Source organism: Oncorhynchus keta, chromosome 24 (genome assembly GCF_023373465.1).
Source record: "Oncorhynchus keta strain PuntledgeMale-10-30-2019 chromosome 24, Oket_V2, whole genome shotgun sequence".
Lineage (NCBI taxonomy): Eukaryota > Metazoa > Chordata > Actinopteri > Salmoniformes > Salmonidae > Oncorhynchus > Oncorhynchus keta.
The window spans coordinates 30,742,262-30,762,660 of NC_068444.1; the positions used below are offsets into that span (position 1 = coordinate 30,742,262).

Genomic DNA, 20,399 nt, shown 5'->3' on the forward strand with positions numbered 1-20,399 from the left:
TTATCCATTATTTAAGCAGAAAATGAATATTTACAGGGCATTGGTGTTTCTACCAAGAAAATGCCAATGTCCAAGAATGCAAATGTCTTAACCTGGTTTATCATCGAAGCCTCCATGCTTGAATTGGCAGTATCATAGACAGGTCATTCTTCATGGACACAAGTGAATCTGGACTCTCCTGATTCATTCCTCAGAGAGACTCATAGAGTCAGTGGTCCTCTTCTCTCCCCAGAGACTAATTTTTAGAGTCAGTGGTCCTCTTCTCACTCTCCCCAGAGACTCATTTTTAGAGTCACTGGTCCTCTTCTCTCCCCAGAGACTCATTTTTAGAGTCAGTGGTCCCCTTCTCTCCCCAGAGACGGATTTTGGAGGCGGATATAAAGGCTTTGAGAAACCCATCAGTGTACAGTGAACACATGCAGTTGTGTCTTGAAGTGGAACAATGGAAGACAACGTTTTTTTAAATGTATCCCCCAGAAAATCTAGAAATCATGTTTAAAAAAATGTGGTCAGTGATATTAATTTGTCTATTGCATAACACCATATTTCCTCATCACCGCCATCTTCTTGCCGTTTGATTTCTTACAGAGCAACCAGCTCTATTCATACACTGGAAGATTGTCTACATTCCAGTTAGTGCTACGTATGTTTAGTTTGTATAAAATAAAGCTTAAATCAGGAAATACATTGAATTATATCTACTTTACCAAACTTCTCATTTCAAAAGACATAGCCTAATTATGTACAGGTGCAATCATAATATACAATTCTTATTGGCATTTGCAACAAACTGATTTTGAGCACTGATTGCCTGGAACTAAAGATTATACTAACCCTCAGAATTTGTCTTACTCCTCATTTCTAAAACGCCAGACTTTTTACTCCTTCCAACTCAACCGTTTTGTAAAATGCCAAACAAGGCAAGTGAATCTGTTACTATGTAGACTATTAAATACAAATAAATAAATGCAATTTAGCAGCACTCTTACCCAGAGCAACTTACATGTTCGTACTGGTTCCCCATGAGAATCAACCCCACAACCCTGGTGTTGCACACATGTACACAGTAGGAAACAGCAACTTAGAGTCCCACCGTGCTCTGCCCTCCATCCTGTCCCTTCTGCAAAGTGAGAGTTGTTTCACTGTCTTGTGATTATGTCCCTCTGTGTATAAACTGGTTTGTTAAAATTGCATGGGTGATGATAGCACCTTGACTAGGCATGTAATAACTGACCAATGGAAACACAGAATCCTCTCAGAGTTTGCATTTATCAAAGATGACGCATATATTTGACAATATTTTGGTATCTAATACAGTGAACAGGAACTACTAATAGCACTTGTTATACAGTGGCAAGCTACATAAAGTGTCAGAAAAGAACAACGATTCCTGTGCAAGTCTTAAGTGCATCTCAATACAATGATTTTACAGTGATGTCCACTAAGGATGTGGCTATCATGAACAATTAGGGTAGCATGAGTTAAAAAAACAAAAACATTTAATTAACCAGACAGTTTCTGACAAAGAATTGGAACAGCACTTACGAAATGTCTACATTGTATTTCGTAAAGCACATCAATATCATAGCACCGTACAGTATATAGCTGAGTTTTGGTATAGCCTCAGTAGATTATCACTAGCTACTACATTATTCATTAACAACTCATTCTTCGTACCCAATTACTTTCGTTTTTAAAATTCAGGATCGGGCAAAACACTTTGAAGACATACAGTACAATTGAGAAAGAGTTCCGGAAATTATAGTGCAACTTGGACCTTACATGAGCACCAAAAACCATCAGGTGTTTTTTTCTGGTAAAATATTCAGAAACTTTTAATAATGACAAAGATCTAGGCCAAACATTTCATAGCTACAGCTGTTCATAGCTGTAGTTGATGTTTATTGTATAGCTGCACTGAACAAAAGCGATAACAAGCTCTCCCTTTTTAAAATTCACACCTTGCCAGGTAACTCATTACCTAGAGTAGGAAACAGTGTCATTTCTAGGCACACAAAGATGTTAAAAAGTTCCCGTTTTGACCATCAGGCTCAGACAAGTCACTTTAAAAGGATGTGCAACTTTTGATTTAACAGTGCAGAGGTACCATTGAAAAGAGCTTGTCCACAGAAATATTTTCCAGAGGTCCTTGGTTTCTCAGTGTACAGTAAAGTTGCCCTTAGATGCTAAGCAACTGGCTCAGGTATACCTGGGAGATTGAGGCAGAATTATGTACAATAGACTGAATGTTAGGCACTGTTGTTTCCATGCATAAGAGCTGGTGTATCTTGCCTTTCTTTAGCTGTGCCAACGTCCATAGATAACAATGAGCCCTTTGAGAAGGTTATCAATTCATCTTCACTTATACCAGATTTAACACATCAGTTCCCAGGCACAATTTTAAAGTCTTTCCAAATAGTTTAGAGTAAGGTGTTTTGCTTGCGTAGTAGCTTGCACATATGTCCCAGCTCCAATTCGGGAGAAAAATAGCTTGTTCAGCACAAACCCATTTTTCTACGTTTCTTTGCGAAAGTAATGCTACTTCAGCTGCCAAGACTTTCCCCTGTTCTCACTCAGATCCTCTTTGGTTTTCTGGATGCAGGTAAAGATCTCCTTGAACAGGGCCTTGTACTCAGGTTGGTGGAGTTCATCCTCCTGGCCCTGGTGGAGGGAGGCTGGGCTTCGTGGGCGGACCAAGGGGGCTCCGCTGGGCTTTTGGACCTCCTTTTGGCTGTGCTGCTGGCTTGGGTCCGGCTCCCCCTGGTGGCAGCGCCGCAGCAGTGCGTCATATTTGACCTGCAGGGCGCTGTACTGAGCGTCAACCTCGTTGAGAAGGGAGATCCCACGCTGCTTCACCACCTCCGAATGGCGGACGCACGAACGCTCGTGGTCATGACTCTCGTATACGTCTGACCCCTCACCCTGCAGCGACCTAAGCTGCTTCTCGCTGTTGCAGTGCTTTAGGACATCACAGCCTTTCACCTTGGAACGGTAGCTGACCTCCATCAGGTCTCCCTCACTCTCTCCATCCTCCCCCATCCCCCTCTCCTGGTTCAAGTGGAAGAATAGGGCATTGGGCAGCATGCCCAGGCTGACCCTTGACCTCAAAGCTTTGTTGCCGTAGTCGGCTCTCCACAGCTGACGAAGCTCCTCAGCCTCACACTCCAGCTCCACTAGTCTGGCCTGGACAGAGAGAGAAAGGACAGAGAGAGAAGGCGGAAGAGAGAAAGAGACCGGATTCAGTAATGTCACATGGACCTCTTGACTTTTCCATTTCCCTACAAACGATTTGAATTTGAAGCACGCATCTGCTTCAAATAATTCTGTGTGTGTTGCTTCTCTTCCTCACCTGGCACCCCTCCATCATTCCCAGGCGCTGCTCCAGTGCCACATTCTCATTGGCTAGGTGGTCTGCATCTCGCTCTGCCCCCTCCCTCCGAGCACGTTCATTGGCCAACTGTGTCTGTAGGGAGCGGAGCGATCTCCGTAGCGACTCCTGCTCCTCCTCCCGCCACGAGACATCAGAGGGAGACCAGGGGTCATCCGAATGGTCTCCAGAGTAGACACTTGAGTACCATGGAGGGGTCAGAGAGAATCCAACCAATCAAACTTTAAAAAGGATGGGAAACAGCTTTTGTTCTAGTCCAGACCAGCACTTACACCTAATTAGTGTAATAAAGTCACTGATAAGATGCCAATAAAACTAATCAGGGAGTGATCTTTAGTGAAGGCAGAGATGAGTGGCCTTACGGGTGGAAAATGATCTTAAATCAAATCAAATCAAAATCAAATCCTGTGGGTGACAACTGTGACCAGTGCTCATTGAGGTCAGTAGGGAGAGAGTACTATAATCTGCTTGGCATGTGTGTTTATCAGTGACCTATGAGTTTAGGCCTGGATTAAAGGAGAGGAGCCCATCCCTAACTCAATAACATGGTCTGAACTGCTATGGCATCAGAGGACAGGAATAGGGCTAGAGTACTAGCAGCAGCACTAGTCCCCTTCAACAGCTGCAGTGTACGGCAAGAGAGAGGTAAGAGAGCGAGAGAGAGAGCCAAACCGCAATACTAGGGCAGGGCCAAGAGACTTGTTGAAACACAGTGGTATTGAATGAACGCAATCTAAAGTGGGGCTCAGGGCCTTAGGCCATCAAGAATAGAACAAACTAATGGCAACTTCAGTTCTTCAACTTCAAATCACAAAACAATTTCTACCTGCAGCATAAAAACAATTATTAATGCACAAGCTATTCAGCTGTAAATATCTCAAATGTTAATACATTCAGGTCCTTTAGCCATTTTGCCACAACTTTAGAAGTATGGCTTTTTTTATTGCGGTTTTGGAGCATTGGCTTCTTCTTTGCTGAGCGGCCTTTCAGGTTATGTCAATATAGGACTCGTTTTACTGTGGCATAGATACTTTTGTACCCGTTTCCTCCAGCATCTTCATCAGGTCCTTTGCTGTTGTTCTGGGATTGATTTGCACTTTTCGCACCAAAGTATGTTCATCTCTAGGAGACAGAACGCGTCTCCTTCCTGAGCGGTATGACAGCTGCGTGGTCCCATGATGTTTATACTTGTTCATCTGTACAAACAATAGTACACGTGGTACATTTGGAAATTGCTCCCAAGGATGAACAAGACTTGTGGAGGTCTACAATTTATTTTCTGAGGTCTTGGCTGATTTCTTTTGATTTTCCCATGTTGTCAAGCAAAGAGGCACTGAGTTTGAAGGTAGGCCTTGAAATACATCCACAGGTACACCTCCAATTGACTCAAATTATGTCAATTAGCCTATCAGTTGCTTCTAAAGCCATGACATCATTTTCTGGAATTTTCCAAGCTGTTTGAAGGCGCAGTCAACTTAGTGTATGTAAACTTCTGACCCACTGGAATTGTGATACAGTGAATATTAAGTGAAATAATCTGTTTGTAAACAATTGTTGGAAAAATTACTTGTGTCATGCACAAAGTAGATGTCCTAACCAACTTGCCAAAACGATAGTTTGTTAACAAGAAAGGTGTGGAGTGGTTGAAAAACTAGTTTTAATGACTCCAACCTAAGTGTATGTAAACTTCTGACTTCAACTGTATATACACAACAGTATGTGGACACCCCTTTAAATGAGAGGATTTGGCTATTTCAGCCACACCCGTTGCTGACAGGTGTATAAAATCGAGCACCCAGCCATGCAATCTCCATAGACAAACATTGGCAGTAGAATGGCCCATACTGAAGAGCTCAGTGACTTTCAACATGGCAGTCATAGGATGCCACCTTTCCAACAAGTCAGTTTGTCAAATTTCTGCCCTGCTAGAGCTGCCCCGGTCAACTGTAACTGCTGTTATTGTGAAGTGGAAATGTCTAGGAGCAACAACGGCTCAGCTGCGAAGTGGTAGGCCACACAAGCTCAAAGATTGGGAACGCCGAGTGTGTGTATTTCATGTATGAGTGTTGTGATCTCACCTGTGTGCGCGTTGCAACTCATTCAGGCAGGACACACTCTGCACCCCGAAGGGCCGCCATGATTCTGCAAGGGGTTTCCTATGGGGATTAGCAGGGGCGGTCTTCAGATCCTCTACCTGACGTTGCAGATCCTCCACCTGGGTCTGCAGAGCCTCGATCATCTCTGTGAGCCTGGAGAGAGACTGACTGATCAAGTTTCTTTTGCCCTCACACATTTAGTTCTCTCACCAACTCAAGTCGTTCACCATTTCATCTGTATTCTCTGCAGAAAGACTCAGGCTGTGTCCCGATTCTCCACCCCGTCATTGATTTAGATGCATAGGATTGGTATAAGCATTGGCTGAAGGGAGTTTCCACCACTGTTAAGATTAATTTGAGAAATTGTGCGAGAAGGGTGAAGAATTGGGACGCAGCCTCAGGTTTCAACCCACCCCTGGATCTTGTGCTGGGCGGTCCTGTTGTCCTGTACCAGGCGGGTGTTGCTCTGCTCCTGTTCTCTGGAGGACTGATCTAACTGCTCATACACCTTAGCATGCTGATCATTCACCTGTCTCAGGAGGTCCACCTGCTTAGTCAGGTACTGGAGGGGGGAGGGGGATGGAGGAGAGAACCAGGACTCAGTATCATCACATAACCGGCCACCTTCAAATTCACAATTAATTTCTACTTTGAATCCAGATTACATATTGGTGTAAAGTACTTAAGTAGAAATACTTTAAAGTACTATGTAGTAGTTTTTGGGAGTGTCTGTACTTTACCATTTCAATTTTTGACAACTCATACTCCACTACAGCCCTTGGCTGTCTGTAAAAAAAAGGTGTGCCGTCTTGTTGGCTTTAATATATAAGGAACTTCATGTATAGCATTTGCTTTTATTCAATTATGACAATTTAGTACTTTTTACACCACCGTACATTTAACTATACTGAACAAAAATATAAAATGCAACAAACAATTTCAAAGATTTTACTGAGTTACAGTTAATTTAAGGAAATCAGTCATTTGAAATAAATTAATTAGGCCCTAATCTATGGATTTCACATGACTGGGAATACAGATATGCATCTGTTGGTCACAGATATCTTTAAAAGAAAGGTAGGGGTGTGGATCAGAAAACCTGTCAGTATCTGGTGTGACCACCATTTTCCTCATGCAGTGCAACACATCTCCTTTGCATAGAGTTGATCATGCTGTTACTGTGGCCTGTTGTCCCACTCCTCTTCAATGGCTGTGAGCATTTGCTGAATGTTGGTGTACACATCGATCCAGAGGGTGACATATCTGGTGAGTATGCAGGCCATGGAAGAACTGGAACATGTTCAGCTCCAGGAATTGTGTACAGATCCTTGCACCATTTTTTTACCCGTAATTTTACCAGGTAAGTTGACTGAGAACACACTCATTTACAGCAACAACCTGGGGAATAGTTGCAGGGGAGAGGAAGGGGGATGAATCAGCCAATTGTAAGCTGGGGATGATTAGGTGACATGATGGTATGAGAGCCAGACTGGGGATTTAGCCAGGACACCAGGGTTAAAACCCCTACTCTTACAATAAGTGCCATGGGATATTTTAGTGACCACAGAGTCAGGACACCAATTTAACATCCCATCCGAAAGACACCCTACACAGGGCATTGTGATATTATTTTAGACCAGAGGAATGGGTGCCTCCTCCTGGCCCTCCTACACTACTTCTAACAGCATCTGATCTCCCATCCAGGGACCAACTCTGCTTAGCTTCAGACGCAAGCCAGCAGTGGGATGCAGGGTGGTATGCTGCTAGCATGGGACTGTGCAGGTGATGGCGGCGGATGAATGGCACGACAATGGGCCTCACGATCTCGTCACTGTATCTCTGTGTATTCAAATTGCCGTCGATAAAATGCAATTGTGTTCATTGTCCACAGTTTATGCCTGCCCATACCTGAACCCCACCGCCACCATGGGGCACTCTGTTCACAACGTTGACATCAGCAAACCACTTGCCCACACAGCGCCATACACGTGGTCTGCGGTTGCAACATACTACCAAATTCTCTAAAACAACGTTTGGGGCGGCTTATGGTAGAGAACTTAACATTAAATACTTTGGCAACAGCTCTGGTGGACATTCCTGCAGTCAGCATGCCAACTACACACTCACTTAAAACATCTGTGGCATTGTGTTGTGTGACAAAACTGCACATTTTAGAGTGGCCTTTTATTGTACCCAGCACAAGGTGCACCTGTGTAACGATAATGCTGTTTAATATGCCACACCTGTCAGGTGGATGGATTATCTTGTCAAAGGAGAAATGCTCACTAACAGGGATGTAAACAAATTTGTGCACAAAATTAGAGAAATAAAATGGCGTTTGAGTGGTCTGAAGGAGTGTCTGTAATGGCGTTTGAGTGGTCTGAAGGAGTGTCTGTAATGGCGTTTGAGTGGTCTGAAGGAGTGTCTGTAATGGCGTTTGAGTGGTCTGAAGGAGTGTCTGTAATGGCGTTTGAGTGGTCTGAAGGAGTGTCTGTAATGGCGTTTGAGTGGTCTGAAGGAGTGTCTGTAATGGCGTTTGAGTGGTCTGAAGGAGTGTCTGTAATGGCGTAACAATTCTGGCGAGAGGCTGACTCCTGAGGAATGTAGAAATGCACCAGCACAAGGTTAAGATCAGGCTCTTATTAACACAGGTTGATTCAGACTGAAGAGCTAAATACACTAACAATGGTGCTGGGATAACATAACACTAGCTCTCCTCACACATCCTTTCTCTGCTTCTCCCTATACCCTTCGTCTTCTGTTTTTCTCTATACATCTCTCTCTTTTCCTTTGAGAACAGTTTATCTAATCAGGGTAAAACAGGGAGAATGCCATAGATAACAGTTCAATATCTATGGAGAACGCTGTGAACCTTTAGTCAGCTCATGAAGTAAGATCAGCCACAAAACACCTACTAAAAACATAAATCCTGGCAATAAAACAAATACTGCTACAGTAGATAGGAGCTGTAAATTATCTTGCCACGCAATTCACTTAGATAACTTGGTATTTTGAATTCTGCATGTTAATATCATGAGAAATTGTGGTGATGATCTATTGTGTAACATAACATTATAGGCAAGGTAACATAATTCACAGCATCAGCTTTCTCCTGTACCGTTTCTACATGCAGTCAGGTCATGAAATGGATGGCACCTTCAGAGAGATTAATTCTGTCAGTCAGCCGTTTCAGAGACGGGGGAGGATTTAGGAGTCGCACATCCAGAGCTCATCTGGAAATTAGTGGCGGTTGCTGACCATACAATATAGATTCAGTATTGATACAAGAGAGAGAAAAACAAATATCACTGAATGTGATATTTAAATACAAACTCAATAATTGGCTTAATAGATTCTATAGCATGGAAAGGCTATTTAATCTAACATTATTTTGAGTCACAACAAAACAATGGCGGCAATGTTGGTTCAAAGGTATGTCCAAAATAATTAAAGAGGACAACTGATATGGGCAGTCTATCTTTCCTAGTCAAATCAAATGTATTTATAAAGCCCTTCTTACATCAGCTGATAATATCAAAGTGCTGTACAGAAACCCGGCCTAAAACCCCAAACAGCAAGCAATGCAGGTGTAGAAGCACCTGAAACTTCATTAAACAAGGTGAAAAGCATTGAGGTATGCTGTTTTCAAAGGAGTAAGAGATCCCAATAGGTGCACTACCGTTTGATAATGGTTTTGTAAACACTTATCACCTGGGGATTTCTAGTATAGAAAAAGAAAGACAAGGATTGGAATATAGATTTTGTAGCCTTGTCTTGACAAAACCATTTCAGATGAAAAGTCTGCATTATAAAATAGCCATTATATTCTGTTACCTTTGTTTCTAGAGTCCTACCCTACATGGACCCATGGTAAACAACAGGTGCAACCGAGAGATTAAGTAATCAGTCCATCAGGGTCCAACCCTCTCATTTCAGCTTCAAAGGGAGTTAATGGTAGCCTGCCTTTTGGCAATATGGAACACTGATTTGATTAAGGAATTAAAGGAGCACAAATCTGAGGAGAGATCCTTTTGTTTTCAACATCTCTTGTTTTCAACAGGAACAGATTGTAGCCTAACGGACAGGCCTCAGGTGTGTCAACTAGTGCTTGATTAATTAGATAATGTGTGCTTGTGCTGGGATGGGGAAAAAAAACCTGCACACACTACGGGAAATGCCTATAGCTATAGTTTGGGACTGTGTGTCTGCTGACTCCTGATTGGTCAAACCCAGTTACCTCTATCCTCGTAGCTACAACCTGATTGGTTAAACCCTTACCTCTATCTCCTGTAGCTGTTCCTGATTGGTGGAGTACATCTGCTGCAGACCCTGCTCCAGCTCTCTGTTCCTGTCCAGCAGGGTCTTCCCCAGCTCAGCAGCTAGGTGCAGGTCTACATGGCAGAAAAGAGAGATCAGAGAATAGGATCGATAAATGATCACTGTGTGTCACCAACGAAATAATTGCTTGGGAAAAGACGCGGCCATTAGTGCGACAAGAGGTTGCAGAGGGCACCTATGGCTGTGTCTGTGCCTCAATGCTCAAGGTCAGGTACATGCATCTATCTTGCAGACATGGGTTGGTGTGTCAAATACACATTACTTGTGCTGCCCATGATTTACAATAATTTGCCAACAATTGCCTACAATGGAACTGATGGAATATAGACCCCAAAAAGGGATAAATCAAACACACATCAAATATATTGGAGATATGTAGGCTATTTGACCCATGTCAGGGAATTTACAATCAGAAAGGTAAGAAATATATACATCTACCTTCATCACTCTGGCCTAATTCAAGCGTTGTGAGACTGTCTCATGTACAGGATTTGTGATGGAGTTTTCATGCTCATAAGAGCATGAAAACTGAATTAGATGTTTCTAGAGCCATTTCCGTTTCCTTATTTCTATTCCAGCATTCATCAATAGCCAATGATAGATATTGAACAACGCAAATTCGTGGAATAAAACCTTAATATGCAGAGAAGTACATTTAAAAATGTGTAGAAAATCTAAGACAAAGGATTCATTTTTTCAAATGGTTGCCGACTAAATCCATGGCAATGGAATTGATAGCCTCGGGGGTGATGGAAATTCTGCTCGAGACTATGGAATTGATAGCCTCGGGGGTGATGGAAATTCTGCTCGAGACTACCTTGAAATATTTGTCCGAAGTCCGACAGTGTGTTCTGCCGCAGTAGGCTACCAAATGTGTCTCGTAGCATGTAGGCTACTACATTTGCTAGTTACATGACACCTGCTATATGAAAGTGGCGGTGCACCAGGCGCTCATTGTTTCAGCGCCTGCTTGAAAATAATTTTGTTTTACGCTGTGTCAAATTGTGGCCAATGCCTGGTTTATTGCTGCCGGCCACTTGTACGCACAGCACAGGTCGACCCGCGCTTTCCCAGTCTCGGTCATTATTATAGATATAATAATATTTACCATGTTCAAGGTCCTGCTTGTCATACCAAGGTTCATCCTCCTGGATTTCGAATTCTTCCACCTCAATCATATCTGTAAGCATATTCGGCCACAATGAATCCCCGACTGATCAATGGGCTTTCATTGGAATAGGTAGGATACTAATTTCGCAGCCAATGCAACATGCCTTTGAGATATATTGATCCACCAAATACGTTTCCCCTCATCAGCTGTCTAAAGCGTATGTCTATTCACCGGCTACAACCACAGTACGATGAAACTGCCTAAGCATCGCACTCCACACACATATCCCCCTCCAGCAGCAACGTAGTTTACCACGTCAGTAAACGCGCACTGGTCTATTCTTCTTCTCCTTCTTTGATATCATGGCGTTCGCACATTTTGTTTGTGCATGCTGCCACCTACTGTGCGGTAGTGTGTGGTCTATCACGTTACATTACATGCTAAAAAAAAGAAAGGGGAACTATCTCTACGCATCTATACCACTATTTAAAAAAAAATGTATAACACCATCCCATTCCACTACTTTGACCTTAATTGATCATTCACCTTAAGAACAGACTCTTTCGTTCAACACACCATGTAACTATTCTGCAGCAAAGCCTTGTGCACCAGTGGAGGCTGCTGAGGGGAGGACAGCTCATAATATTGGCTGGAATGGAGTGAATGGTATGGTATCAAACACATGGTTTTTATGTGTTTGACACCATTCCATTCACTCCATTCATAACACTTTATTTTAGACATCATTATGAGCCGTCCTCCCCTCAGCATCTTCCACTGTCGTACACCTAAGTACTTCTCTGCAGCTGCCATCACATCTATTTTCTGTGACTTACATTACATTTATGCGGTACAATTGAAAACCAGGGCAATAAATGCTAAAACGCCAACCTCACTGAAGCACAAATTCATATCACTCTGTATTGGCCTAGGCTTAATACTCAGCCTTTGACCCCTCATCCTCTACTTCACTGCCTCAGCATACGACACCTTCTGTTTAACTCTGACCCTGGCAACCTTAACCTGTCTCTTTCACACTGGGCACTTCTGACATATCCTAACATGACTTTGTCAGGTAAAAACTCTTGCTTCAAAACTCAAAAGAACAGAGAGTGTCTTCTCAGTTTCACCACTGGGTCAATTTCAGTTGCTCCACCTCAACACTTAATACCACCCAAGCCATCACTCCTTTCAAAGGCGCCCTGCTCTAGAGAGCAAAGCAAGTCACAGGTCTTGTCCCAAGGCGTGTGAAACACAGAAAATCATCACTTTGAGCTACCTTCAGCAATTTAACAGTACCCAATTTATTTTGTATTTATTATGGATCCCCATTAGCTGCACTCTTCCTGGGGTCTGGCAAAATTAATGCAGTTATACAACTTTAAAAACATTACAATATATTCATTACAGAATTCACAACACTCTGTGTGCCCTCAGGCCCATACTCCACTACCACATATCTGCAAGGCAAAATCCATGTGTACGTGTGTATAATGCATATGTTATCATGTGTTTGTATGCATGTGTCTGTGCCTATGTTTGTGTTACTTCTACCCAGCCTGAGACATGTGGGTCAGCCAAAAGGAAGGGATCATCCTTTGCATGACCATCGGGGTGAGGCTCGGACTCTGAGATCTTCATCACTCTTGGTCAGGTAAAATTTCTGAGCCATGGTTTTGTATTCTTCCTCAACACACAATCTTCCCTCTGCACTCAGCTTTTCTCCTTCTTCCTCGCTGTCCATAACCACATCTACCCTGTCACAACGCTCATGCCGCGCCTTCATCCGCTGTTCCGTTCACCACCCCCATTCTGCTCCTTCATCCACTGTATTGTTTGCAGAACATGCACTGATGGCCTTTCTCCAATACCCAACTTCTGTTCCTTAGCCCAATTTACTAGTCTGGCTCTCTGACTTCTCCATGTTTTTAAAACGTGCTGCACCCTTGACCTTGCAATTACACAAGTTCTTGGCAACATACTGCACTGCTATTTTCTATCAGTTACTATTGCACTGCACACTTACCTTTGCTGATAAGTTGAAATGACGTAGGCATCCTAAGTGTGTGCCATTGGATGACTTGTACTATCGAGTATGAATAGTCTTGTCTTCCTTTACAGGCCTATTAAGCTATGTGCATTTTGTAGGGTCTGGGAAAACATGTGCACATAATTCGTTCATCGATGTCTACTCCAGCCAACCTTAATAGCCTACCTCTGAAAATACCTATTAAAGACAGTTATCACAGACCATAAAATACATAATAAATACACAAATTAACTATTGAAAGCATTATTTCAAAAATATTTTGTATTCACAATCATTCAATACATTTTATTTGTACTTGAAACAACAAAGCTAAGCCTTGTGCATGAGAACAGGCCCAGGGGTCTCATAGGCTGCGTTTAGACAGGCAGCCCAATTCTGATATTTTTTCCCACTAATTGTATTATTTATTTAAATCAATCACATCAGATATTTTTCAGAGCTGATCTGATTGGTCAAAAGAACAATTAGTCAATAAAATATCAGAATTGCCCATCTAAAATCAGCCATAGGGACCATTATTAAAACTGAAACATTATTGGGTATGATTGGCAGAAAACCCCTTCCACTGTAGAATGCACTACAGCATACATAGACTAGTCTAGTATCTATCTGACAGTATGAAAATGTTAGAGCCTTATCTTAGAAAACCCCTGAACATTATGAACTTTGAGCTCCACCTCTGTGTTGTGATGCTGCTGAGCATCACCATTCATAAACAGATGCTGCCCTCATGTTTTTTGTCCAATTTTGTGACATACAAAATTGAAAATATACATTTCACCATACATTTCAGAAAGCACAACTTATGTTGACTGACAAAAACAATGTACATTCCAAAAGCATGGCCCTATCTACTTTTAATCAGAGTGAAGTGTGAATGGATGCTTGAGAAAGATGACCAACTCCCTCTAGCGGCGAGTACAGATCTGCACCAAAATACACATGGTTTTATTTGAATGAGGATAGATAAAAAGCCGTTGACTAAACTATCCAATCTATTGCATCAGTGTTAATAGCTTGCATTATTTCCAACTCTTGTCCCTAAAAGCATCTCAGGGATACATATTCCCAGACAGGTCATGTTTCTTAGATCCTTCATTTTTAAGACAACATTTCAGAAAAGATCCAGAAAAGTTCACAACATAGAGGGACAAAATGTTTCATTACTAACATCTATACAGAAGAAAAAAAATATACAAAGAAACAAAATAAAATAATCCCTGGACTTGAACTTGTTCAGTGTTCTTTCCTGTCATGTGCTTTCAACAGGTCTGCCCGACTGAAAGCTTTCTCACATTTCAAACATTTGTGGGGCTTCTCTCCAGTGTGAATCATCATGTGCCTTTTCCGTTTCCTAGAGTCATCAAATTTTCTTCCACAGACAGAACAAGGATATGGCTTCTCCCCTGTATGAGTTCGCATGTGTTGAGTGAGATAACAGTTTTGAGTAAAACCCTTCCCACAGACTTTACACTTGAATGGCCGCTCCCCAGTATGGTATCTCATGTGTACCTTCACTTCAGATTTTGATTTGAAACTTTTGCCGCACTCCAATTCGGGGCATTTAAAAGGCCTCTCCTGAGTGTGAATCAGGTCATGCCTTGTCAATGAGGACATGTTCAGAAACAGCTTACCGCAGTATGTGCACGGGAAACGCACCCCAGCATGATGTCTCGCCACATGGACTTGTAACGTCCTTTGTAATGCGTAAGATTTGTCACACTGGGAGCAGGAGAAGTGTTTATCTTCAGGTTTTCTGTGAACACACAGCATGTGCATTTTCAGTTTTGCATTGCTGATAAATCCCTTTCCACACTCCCAGCAAAGGCATCGTTTCTCTCCTGTATGTATTCTCTCGTGTTCGACAAGAACCGCTGATAAGTTAAACTTCCGTGGACAGTGGGAGCACTGGTATGGGAGATCTCCGGTGTGAGTCCTCTCGTGTCTGATGAGAGCTGCTAAATCAGTGTAGCTTTTATCACAGGAGGTGCAGAGGAATGGCCCACTGAATTTATGGGCATCCAGATAGTGTTTCTTAAGGGGCTTGACCCCATTGAAGCTGTTTTCACACATGGTGCATTTCAAAGGCTTGTGCGACAGCTTGTGCCTGTCTAGCTTTACTGGGTCTGCAAACATCCTACTGCACTCAGTGCAGTGGAGGGGGCTGTGGGTGAGTGCATGCACCTGGGCCTGGGCCTCTTCAGGATCAGCTCGCAGCACCTTGCACACAGTCTTTACAATGTGCTTCCTCATATCATAAATGTTCTTGAACGTCTGCCCACAATGAGGACATTTGTGAGGTCGCAGATCTGAGTGGGACCTCATGTGAACTTTCATGCTGTAAGATTTTGGCAAACGTTTTTTGCAAATGCAGCACACTTTTGACTGTTTGTGTTTTTCGGTCTTGCTAGGTTCGCCAGATGGGTTGTAAGATGGGTCCTGGGGAGTACTGGTGGAGGATGAGTCACTGTCCTCGGGTGTTGCCTCAAGAGTAACACCACTGGACTGCTCCGTGTCTCCTCCCTCAGGTTTCTGGATTGTGTTCTTCTCATCACTAGCTGGAGATCTGCTACGCCTTTTCTTGGAGTCTTTTTCACATTTTAGTCTCGGTTTCTCCAAGCTTTGTGGGTCCTTGTAACTCATATCACACATATTCGACCTGCCTTTGAGCTGCTTGGATGTTTCACCTTTAGGTTCTGACACAACTACTTTACACACATTTTGCCGATGTCTCCTCAGATCAAAATGGTACAGGAAGCGTTTCTTACACTGGAGACACTGAAATGGGCGCTCACCTGTGTGGATTTTCTGGTGTCGCTTCATGTCAGCACCTCGACTGAAAGTCTTCCCACAAATTGGGCATTTTTTGAATGCATTTTCTTCTGAAAGTTCTGTTTTGGTTTGTTGCCGTTCTCGTGCTAGCAATGTCTTCATCTTACGCCCCCTGTTTTGTCTAACTGGTCTAGATGGTAATATCAGGTTAGTAGTATCAATTCTTTGTAACTCCACTGAAGGCTTGTGAAGCATTGAGGATATGATCTTATCAGATACGTCTATGCTTTTCATTTGTTCTCCATTACTTCCACTGTCTTTATGAGTCTTTATTTGGGGCTTTCTGACGCTTGAATCTTCATAAGGCTGTGCCACCCCATCTTCCCCGATAACCATCACTGTTCTGTACCTGGGGTTCACTTCTTCAACAATACCTTCCGTCTCATCTTGTACTTGTCCAATCCCCAGAACATTCTCTTCTTCATTACCGTCATGAACCTCCATGTCCTCATGTTCCACAGGGTCCGTAAACTCTATAGATTGTTTGTTGTTTTTCTCACATTCCACCCTCTTCTCGCTTGTTATTATATCCATACTTGTCCCGGGTTCCATCTCTGTGTACTCTGTCAGTGTTGCAGAGTCCACCTCCAACTCTTTGGTAAATGTATCCATGAAGACATTCAAGGATAATGTCTGTGTTTCTGACTCTGTCTGTTCAGTTGCAATCACCACCCTTTCTACTGGAGGGAGACAGAGAGCTGAAAGAATGCAGTCCCCATCAGAAGAAGACAGAGTATCTAGAAAGGGAAGCGAGAAATTAAAGACAATGGTTAAAACGTGAATAAATGTCAACGTCCCCTACAGAAGATTGGCCAATATCTACATGCGTCCTATGATAGATGTCTACCATGGTTGTCCAGCTGGCTGAGGTCTCTGTGGTACTGAAACAGGGTTTTCAGCTGCTGAGGGTGAGCCACAGACTGAACACATTCCTCCAGAACAGAGGGGACATCGCTGAGCAGGGACGCAGCCTGACACAGAGGGAAAATGGATACGATTTAGGGGTGATTCAAAATATACTCTATGAATGAACCTTTGTGAATAGTGATCCTTCACTGAATTGATGAAGGTACTCTTCTAATTTCAGTACCTGTTGAAAGTTTGATACTGGAAGTAGCTTCTCAAGTCTTGAAAGAAACTGACACATGAGTTTCTCTATTGCTGCATCATACTTGGGACCAAATTCCACAGGAAAAACATCCTGAGAATAAGAAATTTGTATAAAATAAATCATATCTGACATAAGAACATTTGGCACCTGCAACTCACATGGACACATACAGCTGTAATCAGAATAAAAGGAGGCCTTAAAAAAAAGGTCAACATTGTTTATAAATAAGAAAGATTGCGAGTGTGCACTTCTGGGTAGTAGTATACCTACACAGCTATTCCAAAGCCACACTGACCTGGAAGAAGTGTTCCATCTCATTTGGGTCATTCAGCAAGTTTTGAATCAGCCCCAGAAAGTTAGATTCAGATAAATCTTCATCATCAGTCTGCAAGAAAGAAAACATTTTTGTTATAATGATCATTATCAAATCAGTTGTGTGGGACTGACTGACTGGTTGATGTAAACCTTTGCTGAGTCTCTGACCTTAAGAGCTCACCTGTGTCCCCCAGAGAGGTGTGAGGGTCTGTATCCTGTCCAGGTGTGGCTGAATGGTCTGGAGGTCTGTGATCGGCTTCGAGCGACACAACTCCAGGACCAGCTGAAAGAAGAGCAAACATGTCAGGAGACTTATGAGACCATAAACATGACTAATTATGATCATATCTCCACCCTTAATGATGAGCACTAGCTCCACCCCTCTCTCACCCGTGCTCGAAGACCCAGAATAAGTTGGGCCCTCTGTCGGATGTTCAGAAGCTCTGGAACCATCTCTGTGACCATGGTAACAAACTCCTCCAGCATCCCATAATCCATCACGTGTCTCTGCTGGATCGTTTGCCAGATGGCTGCTGAGACCAGCCGCAGTGGCGGGACCATGAGGCGCAGAGAGGGGAGAGGAAGAGGGGGACCTGAAACAGAGAATTTGACATAGGTTGTTCAAAAATCAAGCACCCATTATTGCACGGCACATCAAACTTTAGCGTGTGGAACTACTATGTGTGTCATTGTCAAGAATGTTGTGTGAGTGAGAAGACCTTGTCCATCCAGAAACAACCCCTAGCCCTTCCCTTGGAGTCACAAGAGTGTTCCTTTTGATTAGCTTTGGGGAGTTGATCAAAGCGTGGATCTAAAATAATGGGGACAGGTTGTAGGGTTGTTTCTGGAAGGGCCTAGAGAAGCAGTGAAACGACTGCAAAGCAGCAAATAAATTAGCTTGTTAGCTAGCAAGCTAAAACGTCAAGGAAGTTTAATTATTATACTGCATTATTCAATGAAAGGCCGGGCATGAAATCAGAGAGGTTTAGAAATGCTGCACAACTTCAATAATTCCAAATAAAAGACCCGCAAAACATATTATAGACGTTCTGGAACGAGTCCAGTTCCCGCACAAAACAGTAGGAAGTTAGCTAGCTAGCTAAGTATGGCTAACTATGCCCTAGCTCTAGTATCGTATACATAGCTAGCTATACATGTTACCTTTCACCCCAGACATTTGTTTTTGCATGTCTCTCCACTGCAGTCACACGAGACAGACGAAAATGCCAATCGTTTTTGCCAATGTGTGCCACCCAATGACTGCATATAAGAAGGCGTCACCAACGAGGAAGAGGCGAAGCGAGAGGGTTTACGCCGCCCAAAATCAGTCCACGAAAATAAAGGCCAGGAAGTGAGGCACTTTGTATGGAGGTCAAAGTGGATAACAGAAAATGTAATTGCTAATTTGCTACGTCAGGCTTATTTGGTTGAATAGACGTGTCGTAATGGTTAGGTTGTTACGAATGCACGGATATAAGGCAACGCACGCGGCATTTCTGCAACTTTTATAACAATTACTTTATATCGGAGTAGTGTATGCGCTTCACACGCGTATCTGCATTCTCATTGGCTAGAATGGTCCCGCCTGATCTCGCCTCCTCCCACCTGCCGTCCATTTTTGAGGATATGCAGTTCCACTGTTGGAGTGGTCACTTGATAATCTTGTCAATATATGAAATAATCTTCGGTGCCACTGTGTGTGAGTACTGCGGGGACCTATTTAAATGTAACACACGAGGTACCGGTAAACGGGCTTGTTTGACATTGCAGGCGACTGACTGATCTACAAACCATCATAAATAACAACTCGTTATTATTTGTAGATCAATCAGTCACCATTTACCCACAATGCATCATGGATTTCCAACACGACCCGTTATAACTGAAGCGTCTCTGTGGCATAACCAGTTGGGTACAATCATTCCAAACACTTAAAAGACACACCCTCAAATTAAATCGACACTTCTGATGACGTTTCATAACGTCTGACGAGTATACACTTGCAGGGCGAGGGGGGAAGGATTGTTTTTAATTACATTTTTATTTTATTTAATAATTATTATTATTTTTTTAAATTTGGGGGGTCCACAGGACTCTTCCTCTTTCTTATTGGACAACACACTTCCAACACGCTTAGAACATGTTTCATGTAAAAACAGGAACATTTAAACAAAGCAAGGGAACGTCAGGGAGAACCGTTAATAAACCAGGACTAAGGTATTACCCTAGGAGAACCAACTGTGGAGGAGGGAGGCACAGAAACACACAACTCACTATGGGGCTGTTCGCACTTTGCTTCCTACACAATCATGAAATGCTGTTTAATTAAAACAAGATTTTAGTGTGTTCATCTTGCCTGCAGACACTTTGTTGATATGACCACTGCAGATCTGCATCATATTATTCAGCTTGACTTTGTGCTAAAAATCTGTACGGACAGTAGATAGTATACTTATAAAATCACTGCTAAAAAAATTCCACTGTTAACAATACGCCTTGGAGGGGGACCACGAACACTGGGGCAGGCTGGGGGGAAGGGTTGGGGACGGAGGTTAGGGTTCAGGGGTTGGCAGTGTTGCTACTCAGACTAGCTTCCTCCTTCTCCACCCCCTCCATCTGGTTGGACTTGGCGCCTCCGTTCTCAGAGTGGTTCTCCTCAGCGGCCTCTGCGTTCAGCGGCCCTTCTTAGTTTTCTTCTCCTCCTTGTCGTTCACAGCCTTCTCTTTCTTTGCTGGTTTCTCCTTCTTGGCCTTGGGTTCAGTCTTGGCTGGGGCTGGTTTTGCTGATAACCGGGCGGATCTCCTCGGGGGCTCCTCCTTGGCGTGCCCAGCAGCTCCTTGCTTTCTCTTGGGCATGTTGGATTCTTGGCGATTCTCTTTCAGATGGAACTATAAAGTGTTTAGCTAGCTAGCTGTTGTGAGTTGGGTGCATGTGAAGCCAAGTGTCTGCTGTTGCCTGGTCCGTTGGAACAAATTATTTTTAAATGGACAGCCTATGTGTAATGAATTTCCTCCTCTTCCTCCGAAGAGGAGAGGCGAAACGGATCAGAGGACCAATACGCGGCGTGGTAATTGTCCATGGTACTTTTTAATACATTAAGGTACACATTAAGGTACGCTTTCTCACCATGGCAACCCCTCTCAATGACCCCACTGGAC

General features: G+C 43.1%; 2 protein-coding genes and 1 pseudogene across 2 annotated transcripts; all 3 read right to left on the bottom strand.

The window, feature by feature from the left end:
* Positions 1-1,250: 1,250 nt before the first annotated feature.
* LOC118402998 (cerebellar degeneration-related protein 2-like) lies at positions 1,251-11,290 on the bottom strand. Its single transcript, XM_035801428.2, has 6 exons — positions 10,931-11,290; positions 9,763-9,875; positions 5,898-6,046; positions 5,467-5,637; positions 3,350-3,566; positions 1,251-3,183 (listed from the first exon to the last, which is right to left on the bottom strand). Exons 1-6 carry the CDS (start codon positions 11,010-11,012, stop codon positions 2,539-2,541), a joined length of 1,377 nt encoding a protein of 458 aa, XP_035657321.1. The 5' UTR covers positions 11,013-11,290; the 3' UTR covers positions 1,251-2,538.
* A 1,149-nt stretch (positions 11,291-12,439) lies between these two features.
* LOC118402999 (zinc finger protein 93-like) lies at positions 12,440-18,559 on the bottom strand. The gene is made up of 7 exons (XM_035801429.2): positions 18,403-18,559; positions 17,632-17,834; positions 17,423-17,524; positions 17,222-17,311; positions 16,906-17,016; positions 16,663-16,786; positions 12,440-16,552 (listed from the first exon to the last, which is right to left on the bottom strand). Exons 1-7 carry the CDS (start codon positions 18,428-18,430, stop codon positions 14,220-14,222), a joined length of 2,991 nt encoding a protein of 996 aa, XP_035657322.1. The 5' UTR covers positions 18,431-18,559; the 3' UTR covers positions 12,440-14,219.
* A 1,241-nt stretch (positions 18,560-19,800) lies between these two features.
* Positions 19,801-20,183, bottom strand: LOC118357726 (non-histone chromosomal protein HMG-14A-like; annotated as a pseudogene).
* Between the last annotated feature and the right edge of the window lie 216 nt (positions 20,184-20,399).

Excerpts from the sequence above, each read along its gene's own strand:
- LOC118402998 (XM_035801428.2), bottom strand. The coding sequence starts at position 11,012 with ATGCTTACAGATATGATTGAGGTGGAAGAATTCGAAATCCAGGAGGAT. Across the intron at positions 9,876-10,930 it reads CAAGCAGGACCTTGAACATG|ACCTGCACCTAGCTGCTGAG; the intron begins GTAAATATTATT and ends TCTGCCATGTAG. Across the intron at positions 5,638-5,897 it reads GCCCAGCACAAGATCCAGGG|GCTCACAGAGATGATCGAGG; the intron begins GTGGGTTGAAAC and ends GTCTCTCTCCAG.
- LOC118402999 (XM_035801429.2), bottom strand. The coding sequence starts at position 18,430 with ATGCAAAAACAAATGTCTGGGGTGAAAG. Across the intron at positions 17,835-18,402 it reads ACAAATGTCTGGGGTGAAAG|GTCCCCCTCTTCCTCTCCCC; the intron begins GTAACATGTATA and ends TCTCTGTTTCAG. Across the intron at positions 17,017-17,221 it reads AGATGGAACACTTCTTCCAG|GATGTTTTTCCTGTGGAATT; the intron begins GTCAGTGTGGCT and ends TCTTATTCTCAG.